Source organism: Falco cherrug, chromosome 7, assembly GCF_023634085.1.
Source record: "Falco cherrug isolate bFalChe1 chromosome 7, bFalChe1.pri, whole genome shotgun sequence".
NCBI classification, from domain to species: domain Eukaryota; kingdom Metazoa; phylum Chordata; class Aves; order Falconiformes; family Falconidae; genus Falco; species Falco cherrug.
The window spans coordinates 72,857,553-72,876,790 of NC_073703.1; the positions used below are offsets into that span (position 1 = coordinate 72,857,553).

At 43.8% G+C, this 19,238-nt stretch overlaps 1 protein-coding gene across 1 annotated transcript in view; it reads right to left on the reverse strand.

Annotated features, from left to right (window-relative positions):
* Positions 1-18,380, reverse strand: part of LOC102057470 (cytosolic phospholipase A2 epsilon-like) — a 36,555-nt gene extending 18,175 nt beyond the window's left edge. Inside the window, exons 1-2 of the mRNA XM_027804690.2 lie at positions 17,763-18,380; positions 13,950-14,022 (exon numbers count right to left, since the gene is read on the reverse strand). Coding sequence (XP_027660491.2) covers positions 13,950-14,022; positions 17,763-18,380 — 691 coding nt within the window. The remainder of the gene's footprint in view (positions 1-13,949; positions 14,023-17,762) is intronic.
* Positions 18,381-19,238: the final 858 nt, after the last annotated feature.

Below are 19,238 nucleotides of genomic sequence, written 5' to 3' on the forward strand. Positions count from 1 at the left end.
AGCTAAAGAGGGTTTGGTTAGGAAGGATCTATCCCCTCTGGTCTGCTGCTCCCACAGAGCGGTAGCCCAGTCCACGTAACGAGTCTACTGTCTCACCCAACGTGCAATCACATCCTTTCACCATCAACAAATATGCAAAAATAGCAATGCACTTCTATCTTACTGATTTAAACTCTAAGCTTTTATATAGTGAAGAAGCTTCTAATTTCTGCAACTGGTACTAACGTAACACAAGGTTGCATAGTTAGCTACAAGTATGGCATTAAATCTTCACAACACACAAGGGCTGCTTTGGGGTGGGCTCCCAGGGACCACCCCCAGCCCCAGGCTGGGGCAAACAGCCTCCCAGTCGGGTGAGCACAGCTATGCCAAGCACTGCTGCAGGGTGTTGAGAAGCTGTTTCTTGGGGATTGTCAGAGTTTTCAGGTAAGAGGCAGGTTAGGCACTTGCATGTCTATGCAACTAACCTTCCTTTTATGCGCTAACCTGATGTACGTAGAGCATTAGGTGGTCAGGATTCTCTCTGGTGCTGCTAAGAAGACGGTGGGGTTTTTAGTGGGGAGCAGTGCTGGGCATCTGTTCCTAAGTGCATAAAAGAGCTGATGTCTCATGAACCTGTGGTAATAAACTGAGAACCTGAAAATACTGTGAAGAGTGGTGAGACTTGATCTCTCTCTACACTGTCGTTCACCCTTTCCAACCTTCCCATTTGGAGCAAAACTGCTGTCCTTCGGTCCTGTGCATTGTTTGCCCTTATTTTTAGACAATGGACATTTCTTTTGCCTGCTGAGCGACTACAGCTGTCTGTAACGTCTCCAGCTCCGAGAACTTGTTTTGTTATTACTGTAACAGGTCAGATTCGGGTGTAGCAACAGGCAGTTTGGTACTGTGGGATACATGCAGAGAGGCAGCACGACCAGATGGGTAACTTACTGGAAAAGGTCTCATAACATGTTGGCTCCAGTCTCAGCTCAGCTCCAGGCTGCCAAGTCACCCTGGGCAATTGCTTCCATTTAAATTTATCTTGCTTCTCTATCTGCATTTCCCCATCAATAAAGCAGTGATAATGTTCCTTTCCTCTTTCATAATCTGCTTTGTCATCCCATGATCAAAAGCATTACACAAAAAAATAACTACTGTTATTAATATTTCCACATGACCCAGAAGAAGAGAGTGCCTTATCAGTAATTCTGTTATTCTTTCTCTACCAGTCTTTTGGCTCTTATCCCATACTTTCTTTAAACTTGTGGTGTAACTCATATGGCAATGAACAGGCATTGCTTAAAGCAATTTGTGCAATCAGGTTATGTATCTTCCAAATCTTCTGATACTGGTAGATGTTTCATGTTTAGTCAGTTTCTTGGCATGCATGTGATCGTTTCCCCCTTTCTGCCCATAGCAGGAAGAAATTAATTTTGCAAATGCAGGTATCTATAATTCTTATAAGTAACATCAGGATATTTTTAGACTTATTACTGCAGTTTTAAAATGCAGAGTATGTGCAACGTACCTCTGGATAAAAATTTATTGGTAAAGGAAGTGATAAAATGATTTATCTAGCTCTCCCCAAAAAAAATTTTCTACAATTCTTCCATTGATTCTTAATGTTTGAAAAAGATAGCATTAACCTTCCATAGTTCCTTCCCCAGATGGTGCAGGAGCAGCAGGTAAGAGTGAGATCATCTGTTTCTTTGGCAACTGTATCTGTCAGTATGGACTACTGATATATGGGTGTTTATACAGAATTTGTTCGTTTATGGTCTGGGATATCTCTTTGTTGTGCATACTAGCTGTGAATGTTGATTTAGAAGACATGCATTTGACATTTTCAGAGTATCAACGAAGGTCTCAGCTTGTGACTTTTAATCCTGTATCTAGATGGAGCTGTGGTTGGATCTCTGTTCAGCCCTTCATCCCCTCTAAACACAACAGACCTACAGACAACTTGAGAAGTCAGCCCAGTCTTTAGCAAGACTGTTCATCCTTAATAAGAGCAAACACAAAGTCCCACAACCTGATCACTCACATGTTAACACCAGCTCAGTCAGTAACCAGCCAAGCCTCTGTCTCAGCATAGCACAATACAAGAATGTAGAGACAAAGGTATTTGAATCTGGAAACAAGCATGAAGAACAACAAATTATGCCCCAGAAAGATAACACATTGCGGGACTTATCAGATAACTTATATGTGCAACACAGATTTTAGACAAATTTGGGACCAGATCCCAAATACACGGTGTTAAACATCAGGGCAGGTGATGAGATTTTGCACTGAGATCTCTTTGCATACACTCCCAGCCCTGGACAGAAACGAGTGGATGTCCAGCATCTTCCCTGTTGCAGTTCTCTTCCACTCTCTTCCTCCCTCCACCATAAAAGGCTCTACCTGTTACCAGCTACTATTAAACAGGTCCAGACTGAAGAAGATCGACTTAGCCTGGCATATGAGAAAGAGCTGAAAGAATTGAATTTACTAATTCAACCACACCAACACAGACTGTCATATAACATGGTTAACAGTTCTGTAACATCCAAATGATTGACACAAAGAGGACAATGATCTGTGGCTCTGCATGGCCAGAGGGAAATAAAGAAACATTAGGAAAACTGCTCCACCTCTACGAAAGTTAGCTTGAAAGAGAGATTTTATAAATTTTCTAGGTAACTCATTTCAGAAGGTATCGGTACCCAGATACGTATCAGAGTGACAGACAAGGTAAACTTGATCCTGCTTCAGGAGGAGAAAAGAGGACGAGCCCAGGTGAACCTACAAGGTGTCATATGGAATTGCTGCCACGTGATGCCCATGTTTACACTGGAAGGCAATAAACAGGATAATCATGCCATGTCAATTATATTGCATGGAAACCAACTAACCACTGGTGTCCCTGCCAGCCTTGGCTGCCAGGGAAGGAAGTTATAGGACATCTATATATGTACACCAGCCCAAGAGATCAATCCCCAGATACCTGGGTGCTGTTTCCAAAACAACTTCAAACCTTCTTCTTTGACAGGTGTAAAGTAAGACTACAATTGGAAAAATTGGAAAAAGTTGCCACCTTTCCTTTCCAAACACATACAGTATCCAAGTAACAAGGAGTAAATCCATACCTAGAGCCTCTAGGTACCATCTCAATATAATCATCAAAAAGAAACAATACAAAAAGCAACACGATGTAATGCAGAGAAGCCCACAGACAGCTGTGATACAACTTCTCCCATCCACCCCAACGCCTCCATGAAGCAACAGGGGATAAATTACATTGCCTAAGTGGTGTTATGGGTACGTGCAGCTGTACTTGCAAGATTTGTACATGCTAAGAGAGGCACAGGCGTCGTTAGATCACCCTGACATATGCTCCCATTTGGCAAAGGGGAACTAGAAGTCTTGAATTTCCAGAGGTACACCCATTTTCAGACTTCTCACAAGCATCACCACTATTTCACTGTCCTCATTCTCCAAGCGTCAGCCAGGAGGAACCAAAAAGCTGTGTAGTTTTGGCCAAGAGGTATTATTAAGAGGTCAGACTTCCTTTGTTCCATCTCAGATCCTTTTGCCCCTCTTGCAGTGATATGTGGTGCAATCTCACATCAATCACTGGAAAATATTTTTTAGGAAGTTCTTTCATTTCCATTTAAAGATAAACTAGCTAAAAATTATACCTTGTCCAGACATCAACACTGTTGATGTGGACAGAGTGGGTAGTTACAACTGCTGGGCATCTGAAGAAACAGTTATCAGAGGGAAACATCATGGAAACAGACTTTGAAACAGGCTGCAAGCAGTACACAGAAGTGCCTTGGCTTTCACAGAGAACAGGATTGGGAACAAAGGAAGCAGCTGAACCAACAAACAAACACAAATTTTCTTTCTTCAGAAAGTGTTCCCAAGGATGTTATGCATTCAGTAAGGGAATAAATGTTCTTAACGTTTACCTAAAACTAGGGGGGGGGTATTGCATTAAACATCATTATTTTGACTCAGAAATGCCTCTGACATGCTTTATAAAAACATGTAGTTAATGTAGTTACGGCACTTTTTCTTGTATCCTCCTCCAGGATTTTTCTGAAGAAGCAGGAGCAATACCTCATGGGAGGTGTAATCTTGTGCAGGAACTGACACTAAGCTGCAGCACCAACACTGCACTGCAGCAGTAATTCCAATCTGAATTTTTCAATTAAGACTCAAGAGTTTTGAAACCAAAACTTCGCTATGGAATAAATACACTTTATGGTGGGGGCACTCCTTCTAAATATCTTTTTTTTTTTTACTCCAAGTAAAATTTGGTACTGAACGGGAAGCTACCAAAAAGCTGTAGCTCAATATGATGGTGAGGCCGAAGCCAGCCGTCTGGCATGAGGTGTTCTCCTTTCACTGGATTTGATGTACCTGAAAACCAGAAAATATTTGCAAATATGATGAGTGAGGTCAAAAATATCCTGAAGTCTCACAGGAAGAAGATAGCATGGATTTACTGTAGATTCTGTACACAAATAAAAATTTATTTGCTGTTGATGTCTCTTTTTTTTTTTTTTTTTATGGTGAGGATGGAAGAGTTATGCTTAAGGAAACAGCATAGAAATAATAAGGCACATGATTGTAATTAACAAAATTAGGGTGCACTAAGTCACCCCATTCCCTCACAGGATGGTTAGCAGCAGCCAATATGAAGGTAAAGATGTCGATGCTGGTGAATTAACTTGCTAAGAAAAATTCCATAACACACCAGGACAACTCACTGGAAGCAAGAGTGTTTACACCACAACACAAATAGGTCCTCATGTGCCTGAGAATTCAGCCCAAAGTCGGTAAATATCATCCACCATTTTGTGAAATAAATTTTGGACCTACAGGGCATAACACACCAATGAGGATTACAGTTTGATTATTTTGGTTTATTTGCTTAGGAGGGAGTTAATTCAGCCTAGATTAAAAGCTTACATTGCAGCAATGGTTCACCCTGACATAAATACTGTGCCTGGGATGTGTTGCCAACATGCGCTTTGCTTTCAGCAGCCAAGTCTTCACATTTTATGTGTCTTTTCTACAAGCATGTCACCATCAGTTTCTTTCACACCAAAGTAAGCCACAGATAGACACACAGCCTCCAGACTGTCTTTTATCACTACAGGTAATCCTATTTTCGCAGTGAAATTAACTGTGCTCATATTCTGGCTGGAGTCCTCCAGGATCTAGCAGTCTAAAGCAACCTTCCTGTGAGTAAGAACGAATGAAAGCATCAAGAACAGGTATACCTGACTTACAAGGAAGATTTATACCCAAGACCCCTTTTGTCTAGTTTTCATTTTTGAACTGAAAGGGAGCTCTTTAAAAAAGAGTAGTCAAGACTGCTCCTAAACAAAGAGGTAAAGATGAATACCTTTGTCAGGCAGACATACTGCTAATTGAAGAGCAGAATATGATCCAAGCCCCAGCACCAACATCTGCGAGTGAATCTTAACTTTTAACCTTCACTGTCTACTACTACTGCAGCACTACTTTACTGGCTTCTGCCGAGGATATAGTCATACAAAGCACCTGACAGAGAAGCCACAGTCTCACAGTGACATTCTCATGTGTCTTTTCAGCAGTGTGGACCATCACAGCCATGTTAGATCTAGCCTCCTTATGTTACATTGGCCTCCCACATGATACCAAATCACACCTGTGTTCTTGGTCCTTATCTACAAGTTAATCAACGTTTTCAGTTCAGCAAAAAGGTTGCCTGAAGCTCCTCTCTGGAGACCATTGCTGATAAAGGTCCTCAAGCTCTGTGAATGTCATCTCTGGGCAAGGCTTCCCCTGGCGCTGCTCCTACAGGGACTAAGACATACTACGGGGCTTTATCGCATTGTGCTTTTTGCATACAGCTCAGCTCAGCAGCACTCATCTAGACGCATGTGAAAGAACACCAAGATATCACAGACACATCAAACAAAACAGCTCTCTGCTCAGAGGGTACAGGCAAGCATGAATCACTGATTACAGGGATCAGCCACACTGCTTAATGTGGAACCAGATGAACTGCAGACTGCTGTCTTGATGGAACTGGAACAACCAGAACAAACCTAGAACAGATTCTGCAGGTTCTTTAACAGTGTATAAGAAAATCTATTGGGAATCAATGAACAAAAATGCATCTAAATGTATTTTTCACAATAAAATACTGAAGATGAGAAGTTGTACCTTCTCCCCATCAAAGGAATACCTCAAAAATCCTGAAGCAATTCCTGCAACAAGTAAATGTCTGTTATCAATTTTCATATTATTTATGAACGCCCTTGAATGTCCAAATAACAACTAATAGTGCTGTAAACACAGATCTGCTGATACTCAACTTGTGGTTTCTGTTCAGTGTCAAGCAAAGTATACTTTGCTCTTAAACTCAACATATCATTGTGCAACAGTAAGCAGGATAGAGTAAAATATGATCCTTACCAAGGATGATCAAAAATGCCAAGGTACAATAACTTTTAAGAAGATGTGGGAGTCTGTAAGCTCAGGAAAAGGCAATGCTCAGCTTACTTACCTAAGTGATGAGGTGTCACACAGATCAGCCCAAGGAAATTTGTAAATACAGAAAGCCTATTTCAAAATCAAAGCACATACTTCAGCATCATTTTCTGTTGACAGCTGCTGAAGTTGCTTACATACGTTTGAAAGAAACTACATGCTAGCCTCGTGCTGTGTTACTTATTAGCACAGCACATCATGAAATGCATATCAGCTCTTGCAGAAACATCCATCCAGGTCTACTGGAACTTTCTGAGTGCAAATTAGAAAGTCACATCCTAAGCAGAGTCTGCCACTGCCTTTTAACTCCGCAAGCCAAATGGCTGAGGAGGAGTGAAGGGTCATGAATTGCTGCATGGACCTGTGTCCTCTCAAAGCACCATGTGGTTCTACATTGCTGCCATCATCACCTACTCATTTCCAGCTTCTCTTCTCCACCCAGGCTTCTCCCTTGTTCATTTCCACTGCCTCCACCCTTTTCAAACCTGTTTTAAAACAGGTTTTGACATTTTAAAAAATTATAAAACATTTAAAAAGCTGTTTCAACCACTTGCTAACCAGAAGCCTCCTCTAAACAAGAGGATAATGAAGTCTACTAGAACACGTAGTACTATCACAAAAAGGGTTTAAAGATCATCCCCATTCAATGGAGGACAATAGCTGCAATACCACCTGTGCTGGTACAGTATTAGAGCATGGTCGCTGCTCTCACCTTTGCATTTGAGACAGAGATGAACTTAACATTTACCTAAGGTTCTTTACCCTTTACCAGTCCTTCAGTCAGTCATTGGCTCATCCTCCTAATGCCCCTGCTGAAGTCTTTGCTTTAGAGATGAGGAACTAAGGTTTTGAGGAAACTCATCTTCTCCAAAGCTACACCAAGAACAGTGGAATTCATGTGAGAACATCACACGTAATACCTTTAACGGCCAGAACTGGCTTTTATTCTTGCACACAGAATTACACAGAAGCCATAAAGGCTGCAAGAAGATGCATGTGTACCTACATACAATCCATTCATACCTAGGACTAGAGATGCAATTATTTCCACAGCAGTAAGGAGGTGCTCTGACCAAGAACCCTAAACAAACAGCACATTAATGAGCTCCTTGCTTATACATAGCATTGTCCTTCTCAGTGGCTGCTTGTGCTGCTATCAAGGCACAGAGCCTGCTTTTCATCTCCACACTTCTTACCATGTATACAATACAATAAATTGCATACAATAAAATATACACTACATTCTATACACTCCACTCCACCGTGACCGTCAAAGACTTGAGAAGGGGAAAAACCTGGAAGTAATCTCCTAGACTAGAGAACACGAAATGGGTAACCTGGGGGAAACTAGGTTTTTGCATGTGTTTAGATGGTAGCGATGAACTGAGGAAGAGTGGGAGCAGACTTGGATGACATGGACAGGTGAAAACAAAAAGACTGAATAGAAAGGAACAGAAGTTGTTAAGAACTGCAGCGGTGAAGCTGATCCACATAATATTAGCTGAGATTACCCATTCATTTGTTACTCATATTAACAACTATGGTTATGACTTTGTTATTATAAATGTGACTTAGGACCAGGGTTCCATTTTGACAGGTATCTTGGTAGTTATGCAATTAGATCTTGATCTAATCAGCTTACAATTACAGTAAGAAAAGCCATGCTTCAGGATATGACATCACAGGGAGGAGCTTCTGGTGATAAACAGTTGCTTTTATACCTGTTTGTTTCAGTTTCTTAGCCAGTTAGGAAATCCTTGTTTACAGGCCTTGTTGCAACTGGGCAGCTACCCATGTAACTACTTCTCTGTCCTTGTGCTGATTCCTATTGCCAAGCATTTGTCCCGGGTGGCTTTTAGGGCTTCTCTCCATTACCGCAAAGACAGCCTGTCTGAGCGGCCAGTGGCATCAGGAACTGAGACACCCTGAAAAGACAGCAACGTCCTTTTGAAAAAGGACGTTTGTCCTTTGAAATGTCCTAGGATTTCTCTCAACCATGGCAAAAGTCAGTGACCACAGTCGTTCTCACAGAGAACCAATTCCACCCTAAAGCTGCCAGCCCAGGCGGCTGCCTGCTGGTACTGCCCATACTGCCTGCCAGCCACCCTTGCACGGGGGCTGCTGCCGCCCCCTCGCACCAGTGCTGCAGTCAGAGAGAGGCACAAAGTGCGCACAGTCTTTGGAAAACTGCCTGTCAAAGATGGGTATGCTTTGCTTTGCTTCAGCTGTGGCACTGCACAGCAAAAATGTCCTCCTTGTGCAGAGGGGCTGCTGCCTACAACCTACAGTGTCCATGCCTCCTTAGATCTTGTACATGTCTATATAATATGGGATTATTTTTTTTATTATTATGGTTTAGCTGTAGCAATCATCTATGATCATGATCTCCTGATCACGATGCATGCACGTCTTCAGTCATTTCCACGCACCAACAGTTTCCTTTGGAGAACAGGGCCATGAAAGCAATTTCATTATTATGATGGTGTTACGTGGGATTTAGGTGATATAAAGCAAAATGTGGGTAATACTGCCTTTCCAACTTTTAAAATCAACAAGCGGTGTAATATTGGGAGTTTGCTGTGAAATTACACAGCAACAAGGCTCAGATTTAATCCTATAAAGACAAATGCAAGGCTTTATCTAATGAGAATGCTGGCTGAAATTAGCTTGTCACATTAAAGAAAAAAAAAAAAGTAGCTGTAGGCCATTCCAGGAAAAGCTTTCTGGAGCCTTGGCCTTTGCTAAATATGAAGTAGGGCAAGCCAATATTTATAAAGACTTTTTTGTCTCCTGAAAGAAATATTTCTGTGAAACACATCCATGTAGAAGATGTTACTTTATATTTTACTCTTAGACCATCCAACAAACGGTTCCCTCCTGGAAGATGAGTGAGCCCTGCCACCAAGAAAGGGACATGCTAAGCCCGATTTTCTGGCTGTGTGAGGCAGCCGGCAGCCTGCTGGGAGCCTCTGGGAACAGAGTACCTGGTGTGCTCCGACAGGACCACACACAGGCAGGCAGGTCTGGGCGGCCCCACTGAAACCAAGACCTGCTCGGGGTCTAGTTCCGCTGATGGGCACACAGGGTGAAATGCAACCGTGCTCAGCCAGCACAGCAGCCTCTCCAGAAAGAAACTCTCCCATGGTTAAGTCGTGGAAATGCAGAGCCCTGCATGAAAGCAGCTTCAAGGGACCTTCAAAGACTTCTGTGAAGAAATGGGGGGGGGGGGGGGGGCTTGAAAGCCATACCCCCTTCCAGTGGTTTTGGCTGGTGGACCAGCCCTTGGAAAACAAGAGTTTTGCAACAACCAGTCCCTTCCCACATGCAGGAAGCCTTCTGGAAGTCAATCTCCACCACACTACGTCAGCTGGCAGAGAAGGTAAGGGAGGATCACGGGAAGTCACTGGATGGCAGAATAAATTCAAGGCCTTTCAGTGGTGAAGGCAAAACTGATTTTTGCCACAAGGATGAGGCATTGTGATTGCAGGAAAAGTTTCTGTAACATGGAAACCAGAGGCCGGACAAAGACTGCTGTCGATTCACGGAGTTTATGTAGGCTCAGGAGGGGACTGGAGTTGTGCTGCATTCATAGAACAATTGTACTTGGCCTGGGAAGCTAACTGATGCTGAAGTGACCCGCGGCTGAAGAGCACACTGTGCAGTGTGCGCTGTGTGCTTTCACTCTGCTCTCATACTCCTCCCCAGGCGCTGGCCTTTGGCCACTCTCCAACAAGGGGCAGCAGAGACCTTTGGTCTGATCCAGCACGGCCACTTTTGTGCCCCTGTGCACTGCAACAGAGGAGCAGGGAAGTGGAGAGCCCAGGCACCCCCGGTGTGTGACCCCTGCTCCTGATGCTGCCAATGGCCCCCTGTTTTGCTGGTGCCTCAAGCAAACCCTGTCGGATGATCAATGCTCAGACTATGCACGATTAAACACTTCTCTCCAACATCTCCACATACCATCCTATACAGCTGCAGAGAAATGGTACCATCCTGGCAGTGAATCCAGATTCTGCAGAAATGGATGCATGAATGTTTGCAAGAGCCACCAAGCTTTTGCAGTTTTAAAGTAACAAACAGGGCAGTCATGCAGCTGTTAATGAAATGCTTTCTGCCAGTTTTGAAGTAAATACAAGGGTCAGTTGTCTTTGTGTAAGAGTTAGCCCTAGCTACTATGCAGAAAAGGTGTTTTCAGGCCAGTCTGAAAAGGACCAGCTTTTCTCAAGTAGGCATTTTTGCTGCCCATGCAAGAGGCAAAGAAGAGAAAAAAGAAATGTCCATAACAATTTACTTCGCAATGTAAGTATATAGACCTCCCCGAAGAATAAGGACCTGAAACCGGGCCTGGTGCTGTCCTGTGACACTAAGAAAGAGCATTTAGGTTCCTGTCCAGTGCAAAGTGAGCTGAGAGATACCAAAGCAAAATCCCTTAGTGGCCTCCAAGTGCCAAGCATTTTGGGGTATGGCAATTAAATGCAAACACTACTTTTGACTCAGGAGCCAGATCTCTGAGCCACAGACCTCAGGAACCACAAAACTCTTGAAAGAGGTGGGCAGGGAAAAGCATGCTTCAGTGTTTGTCCTGCCCAAAAGCATTTACTATAGGTCAATTCTGGGGGCATACTGTCAATCCAGATGAAACTTTGGACTGCTTCTGGTATCACTATTCTTACAACTTTTGACATGAAAATTTTAGCCAAACTCAAATGTGCCCAGAAATTGCAACAGCTGTCTCTTGGGAATGATACATACCTCTCAGATTGTAGTTGCATACATAATGTAGGAGGAAATCCTTCTGATTCATGGGTAAGCCTCATTCCTATCAGATTTCAACACACACTAGTAGCCTAATTCTTGTTATTATGCTCACACTATGTACAAATACAATCTTTTGTCTGACACAAAGGGAAAAAGTCAGGAGATCATGATCATAGATGATTGCTACAGCTAAACCATAATAATAAAAAAAAATAATCCCATATTATATAGACATGTACAAGATCTAAGGAGGCATGGACACTGTAGGTTGTAGGCAGCAGCCCCTCTGCACAAGGAGGACATTTTTGCTGTGCAGTGCCACAGCTGAAGCAAAGCAAAGCATACCCATCTTTGACAGGCAGTTTTCCAAAGAACACAGCTCAGGCTATCAGACTCTGACTCTGAGAAAGTACCAATGGCTCTTGCAGTCTGAATTATTTCCATGCCATCTTTCATCTCTCTGTCCTCATCTATGTCACTCTTAACAAATTGAAACTGTGTAGAAATGGTGATTAAAACAAATAAATGCAAGTGGGAAATATAATCTTTTCCTAAAACAGATTTTGAGCCAAATATATTTCACTTATTTACAAATATTTAAATAAATACAGTAATTACATGACAAATACATACCCACAAAAAAAAATAGAATCTATCTATATATATAAAAATATCATTTTTGAGCAAAGACTAATGCTGGGAAAGTAAATATCTACAGAAACAGACATGTAGGCCTAACTAGTTAAGTCATTGTTGCTACATTCAAGTGACTATTCCTGTGCAATGAAATGCATCGTGTAGGATTCCCCAATTTGCTTTCAAAGTCCCCGCTTGTCTTGCTGCCCCCAAATGCATTCCAACCTACACCGCTCTGACCTTGGTATAGACTAAAACTTCACTGTACACGCCAGTACCTCTCTCCTCCCTAACAGTTTTTTAAAACGTTCCTTTGAGGACTTCTCTCATTCATTTAGGTGTTAAAATCCTGCTGCACAACATTTTTGTCAAGAATGTAAGGGCTACCACATAACGGTTCCTACTACACTCTCACAAAGGTTTTCTAATTCAACTTAATGGTTTTTAACACAGTCTCATTTCTTGTGATGTGTATCACAACACATGGCATGGCTCCACTAATAAAATTAAGTTCTCTGAAAGAGTATATAGGTACAGCGCAGATAAAATCTCCCTGGCTCTCTGCTGTGCCACAGGTAACTTGCTCCTGATTTTCGAGGGAAAATAAAATGTGGTGCTCTGTGGCACGATAAAGAAAGGCAGCTAGGATGGGGAATGGACAATGATGCTCCTCACAGACCCTGTCACCTAGCACTGCTTCTTCTAGCTCTTGCCTGTAAAGACCTTCCTCCATATCTGGCTTTAGAAGCAAATCTACAGTGATATGTAACTTCATACCTGCAATCAGGAAGTTAAATGTCTGCTCAAAATGAAGATACAGGGTAAAAACTAATAAAAGATAAAGAACTAAGGTAAACAGCTATGGATTTCTGGAAGTTCTTTGGTCCTTAGGAATGCAAAGGCTGTGTTTTCCAATCATTATAAAAGGCCGAGAAAGAAATAAACATCCCTGACTTTAAGGCCAGAGGCAGTTACTTGGCTATCAACTCTGTAAGCAGGTGGTTATCTTGATGCTATCGGCTTGTCAGGGCAATTTAGGCATTCCCTTGGGCTGGTATCATTTATGCCAGAAAACAGTTCAAATGAAGTTACAATGACAGAAGAAGAACTGAACCATCCTTTCATTCTTCTCTGAAGATGTGCTCTTTTCAAGAAAAGGCAATATTCCTGTGCTGGGCTCAACAGCAGAAGAGCAAGAATTAAACAGCGATCTCCATGAAGACACATACACTTGCTGAGCATGCAAAGGTTCACATTCACTTCCTTTCCATTGCATTCCTGCCTTGTTCTTTCTCTCTGAGGCACCTATTTGAGTTGACCTTCAGCTCGTTTTCTCCAGCCCAAGTAACTGCTGAGATTTTTTTTCCCTTCACTTCCACTTCCACCCATTCTACCAAGTCCCCAGAAACATCTCCATGGTACTGGTTTTGCCTTGAAAGTCTGGCATTTTGAACACAATTCCGTAAACATTTGAAAGAAAAAAGTTGTTTGGGGATAAGATATATAATGCTTCTCTTTCTTATGGTTTCTTTTTTTTCTTTTAAGCAAACAGAAAATCAGAGGTGCCTGTATGTTTTTCTGCTGTCTGCAAAAAAACCTGACAGGTACAGAAGATGACACCAAAGCTCCCATGTTACCCCACAGGCTCTGGCAGCCACTCGAATCAGTGCTGGCATTTTTGTGCAGAAGCAGAGGTACAACCTGCATCTCAGTGCATCAAAAAAACGCAGCTGAGAATTAACAGTTGAATTTATTCAGCAAAACTGGCTCTGAAGCTTGTTAGCAGTTAAGCCACTTCACAGTACAACACGGTAGATTTTTGATGTTTCCACTAATAGTAACATTCTACAAACTGGAAGCTATTGTTATACAAAACTGTACTCTAAGAATAGTCCAAATTCAAATATGCAATCAGTATTTGAAACCACAGTAGTAACACTTCATACAGACAGACAAGTTACAGTGCTTGCTTACATTCTCTGCTTTCAGAACTGAACTACTGGGAACAGAACTGAACAAGGGAAGACTGTGATACTCACACAGATCTGCCTTTCTCAGATTTCTCATTCTTATGATTTTCACAGCGAGTGAGCAGCACGGACATTCTTCGCTCTGCAGAAAAATGACAAAGTTATTACCTGCATTAATATTAAGTTGTTTATGCTTCATAAAACATGCCCTCCAATAAGTGTGTGTTGCAATCTCCAAAGCCATGCAGCAAAATTGGAAGATGAACTACTTGCACTGCTTTGCAAGTTGAAACCATGTCTATGTCAAGTTAAAGAAAGAGGCAGAAAAAGAGGATATAATTCCTCTGTGCATGTAAGTTACTGACAGAAGAAATAACAGTAAAATGGAAAACATAGTAAAATGGTTTAAAATAAAATTAATGCTTGCATTACATCACAGGTCATTTTAATTTAAAAGAAATCTTTGTCAACAATTAAGCTGGAAAAATAAGCTAGCAAAGAACAAGCGTGTATGTGAAGCACCTCCATTAAACACCTGTAGAGAAAGAAAAAATAAGTTTAATTACCTTGAACAGTTGAAATTTCACACAGAAAGCAGATATTTTCTTTGGATAATTTCATTTAGTCAAAATTCCAACTTTCCATTTAATATCTTTATCAGGAATTTTTCCCAGAAACAGTGAAGAGCAAATACATGAAAGGTTGCGAGACACTCAGCTGTTGTGGTCAGGAAGAAGAGAATGAGGGGATACAAGGAACTGCTGGGAAACAGAAGCAATCCACGGTAAAATATAAAATCACGGTGCCAAGGATTTCCTTATCTTAGCTATGTTCAAAATCATCACGACCCCAGAGGAAAATGAAACTGTTCAGGGAGTGAGGCACCTCTGGCACCAATGCAGCAGAACCTACATGAAAGAAAACGGCTTAGGCAGAGTCGTTAACAAAACATCCCCATGCAAACCAGATGATGGGTATTTGTAAAAACGATCGTTAGCTGAAACAGCAAGCACAGAAGGAAAGACAAATAACTAGACACAACCACACAACCCCAAAAAATTATTAATTCCAACAGATTTTAGTACCTTTAGAAACTTCAGCTATTGCTTCACCAAAGTAATTAATTACCTAATCCCTCTCCCACTCTCTGCTAGCAAAATTACTTCATTGAATTCTTTTGAGGGGATTATGTCACTTTTTACAGTTAGGTACTGACCCAGCTGAGAACCTGGATACAAACTCCCCTATCACTCTTGAATTATAATAAGCCAAGCTTGGTCTGTATTTATGTCTCCCTCCAAAACAGAAGAGCACGTTTTAATGTTTTCTGTCTGGTTTCAGGTTCTGGATGGAATATTTTCCCTGCCTCCCCATCACCAAGAAGCCTCTACTTTTTCTCATGAGGGTGTTGCAGTGGTTAAAGGCAAAGGGAAGAGCAGAGAGGACAGTCTGGTTCCTTGCTTTGTACATGTACTTCCCACACAAAGACCATTGCCAGGCTCTGTTCATTACCCTCCCCTCCTTTCAGAAGGATTAACCTGTAGATCCTTAGTGTTTCTTCAGCCAGTTTGGTTAAACACTCAACGTTTTTTATTTCTTAAGCCATGGGGATCCCACATTTGAGGTCTCCAAGCATCAATGCACACTTATGTTAACACACATCCATGTTATAAAGAGAAGCCCTATAATCTTCATTTTACAGTGGGGAAGTTGACACAGAATGATTAAATAACTTGTTCACAGTGAAAAAGCAGGTTAATTTCTGAGCTGAGAAGAGGACAGAGTATGTTGACTCCTTGGAGCCCAACAGGCAGTTTTAGGGCTTCCCTCATGGCTATGTTCTATAAAAAAAAAAGCAATAAAACAAAAATTCTCAGACATTATGAACAAAGGCAAATCAAGATTTTCTTGGGCATCAGTCATGAACAAATATCAAGCTAGAACCATCTTTGTGTCCAGGATTAATCACTGTCTTTAGTCAGTGACCTTCCCATGTACACCACTACCAGGTGGCTGCTAGCACAGCAGGCTCCTGCGAGGCACCTCAGACCATTTCCCAGCCTCCATGAGCATCATCCACTGTGGCTGACCTTCCCTCTGCTACCAGAAGTGCCTCCCCAGGGCAGCCAACATCAGCAAAGCTGTCAGTCATCCTCACATAAGTAAATACATACATGAATGAATATGGACTAACAGCTCTGAAGTCCTCTTCTAGACAACAGAATCCCAGCCACAAACCTGTCTCGGGGTCATCTCCAGCTCCTAATGAATTATGGTCTGAACTTTCTCATTCTTACCTCATGAGCACTCCAGTATGAGCCCATTGTGCTCCCAGCTGCATACAAGTCCGATACAAATGTCACTTCACTGTTAGAGCCAACAGCTGGCAGTGACTCACCAAGTACCTCTGCAAACTTTAAGGAGGCACCTGCTGAGGAGCAAGACCTTATCCACGCCCCACCTTCCTCATTGCATGAAAGGGAAATTATGAAGAGAGAAGGGGAGGGAATCTGCTGAGTTTATTTGATAGCTAAACACCAGCGCTGTGCGTTGGGGGGAGGAGGCTGCACACACCAAGGTGCCAAGACCTATTAGCAATTCAAGATAACGGAGTGATAACGCACAGCACTTATACATGGATACCTATGACCTGACAGCCTAAACAATGCATACCTCGGAGAAGATAACAGCAGTTCCACCTAGGCTGGAGAAAAACAGCTCTACAGCACCCCAATCAACAAACAAAAGTACTGTGGACGAAATAATCTTAAAAGACCTTCTATTTCAAGACAATTTTGCTTATTTTCCTCTTCTTGGAGGTAGAGGGCATTGAGTTGCTTGCTGGTAGATGTTTCCCCAATTTCATTCGTATACTTGGCAGGTGGATATTCTGCTTTCAGAACCGTTCCACAAACCCAAAACTTCTGAGTAAACCAAGACAAAAAAGAACAGATCCCAAACCCGGGCACGTATTGATTCATCTTAAATGCTAACATCTAGATGTTTTAAACACGACGCAGTGTCATCAAGTTATGACATAAAACAGACACCTAACTTTTCCATTTTCTGGCAGAAAACCGTGCAGCAGCAGATACGCAGGTGAACAGCCCTTGCACAGGTCCAGCTAGGAACACGCCCAGACGTCCGACATGAAACGACCACTTGAGAACTGCCGGAGGTGGTACTATACACCCACAGTACCCACAGCCCGTCTCCCCCTTCTACACACACACACACCAGGACAATGCACAATAGGGTCAAATCTGGCTTTACAACTTCCCACTGAATGAAAATCACTTTACTCATCAACCACTTTAGGACCAGGAACCGACTCGCAACACACTTCCAATTAACGAGATGTGAAACGACACAGAAGAACACTCCCATCAACACTGCACCTGGCAAAAAAAGACCCTTAATCACACAAGCAGACTTCACTATCTATCCCCAAACCGAGAAAACTGATCTAAAAGTAGTTAAACCTGGACTGGTTTGTAAGCTTCTGCAGCAGCTGAACCGAGCCATTCCCCTGGGGAAGCCTGGCCTGGGGATGAAGGGCTATGGTAGCACCAAGGCTATGGGAGATGATTTCAGCCCACAAACAAACCGCCCTCAGCCAAGCACAGCTCCAGCCACCCGGTGCCGAGGGCTGCGGCGCCCTGGCCCTGCCTGCGGGGCCGCCGGGTGCCCACCCCCCCGGGACGGGCAGAGAAAGCAACAGAAACATCACGGGTCAAAGACAGGCCAGGGAGACCGCGCAGCACTTACCGCCACAGGCAAAACGGACGCGGCTCTGGGAAATCAGTTTAATTTATTACCAGTCAAATTAGAGTAGGATGATAAATTAAAACTAAGTATCAGAACACCTTTCCCCACTCGTACCTTCTTCCCGGGCTCCGCTTCGCTCCCACGGTCTCTCCCCCCGCAGGGCGCAGGGCCGCGGCTGCCGTCAGTCCCTGCCAGGCTGCCCCCGCCGCCCCTTCCCCGCGGGGGGACCCTCCTCACGCTGGTCCCCTGCCCCGGCGGGGACCCCCCCGGGCACAGCAGCCCCTCGGCCGCAGCCTCGCCCCGCCGGGCCGCCGGCCCTGCCCGCAGCCACTCCGGCGCGGGCCGACCGCGGGTCACGGCTCCTCCGGGCACCCCCTGCCCCGGGATGGGATGGGAGGGGAGGGGGGGCCGCCCTCCTCGCCGTAGGCAGCTCTGCTGCGGCGCCGGGCGCGCCTCCCGCCCCCCGCCCCGGGTGCCCCCCGGCCGGGCTGTGCTCCCCGCGCACGCTCCCGGCGCGCCCCCGCCGCAGCTGCTCCGCCCGGAGCGTTTCCCCTTGAGCCGCTGCCCCCGCCGGGGCGGGCCGTGCGTGCCGCGTGCGGGGCCCGGCCGGGCGGGGCGGGGCTCCTCGCGCGGCTCGAGCCGGGCCCACCCTGCGGGCTCCCGCCGCCCGCGCCCGCTGCCACGGCACTGCTGTGAGGCGGTGACCGAGACAGCAAACCCCAACTTTTCCATCCAGCTCCAGTTCTAGAAAAGACCACCAGTCTTCCTCCAGTAACTCGCCTGTGAGGAAGAATTAATCTCAAAACAGAAGCTACATGTCTCTCTGCTGGGCCTTCCTTGGCCATTAGTACATTTGAGTAGGTTCCCCTCTCCTCAAAACACTGGGGCTTTTTCATTATTTTTTTTTTTTTTTTAATCTGAACAGCTTGTATTTCTTCATAACATCTGAAAACCCATCCAAAAGGACAGAGGGTTTACTTATGGAATGTCTCATTAGCTGAGAGGGAAGAAACACAAGGTATCTAATTCTGCTATATGTCCACATCCAAGTACACAGTGATGGTTGACCAACATCCATGCCTTGGTGGACAGGACTCTTGCTTATTGGGAACGACACACAACTGTCTCCTGCATTACAAACCATCCTCCTTGTACAGCTTGAAGAGGAGGGCTGCTTTTTGTTGACAGTTTGCTCATCAGGTCCTTTATCAGGTGTGTGCATGCACTAACTAGCACATTCCCAGGACAGGTATTTCTTCTGTTCTTTGGCAACTGCGCTGGTGTTTGAGAGCTGTTATGCTTTTGTGCTATCTGTGTATAAATCAGCTTTCCCCCCCTCAGCCACTGCATTTCAATGTATTTGTCAAATAAGCAGTTAGACTGTGGCAGTCATATAATCTTAATTTGTACTAGTGTACCTTGAAGCTGTATTTCACATTTTGTGGTTGTTTAACAACTGGGATGCAGCAAACAGAATATTGGTATCCTCCTCCATTTCTCCAGCGTGATTCTGTGTGTGCAACTACCATACATTCTGCAATTCCCCTCACACGCTGTTTCAGTAATATTTCAATTCATTACACTGAACAA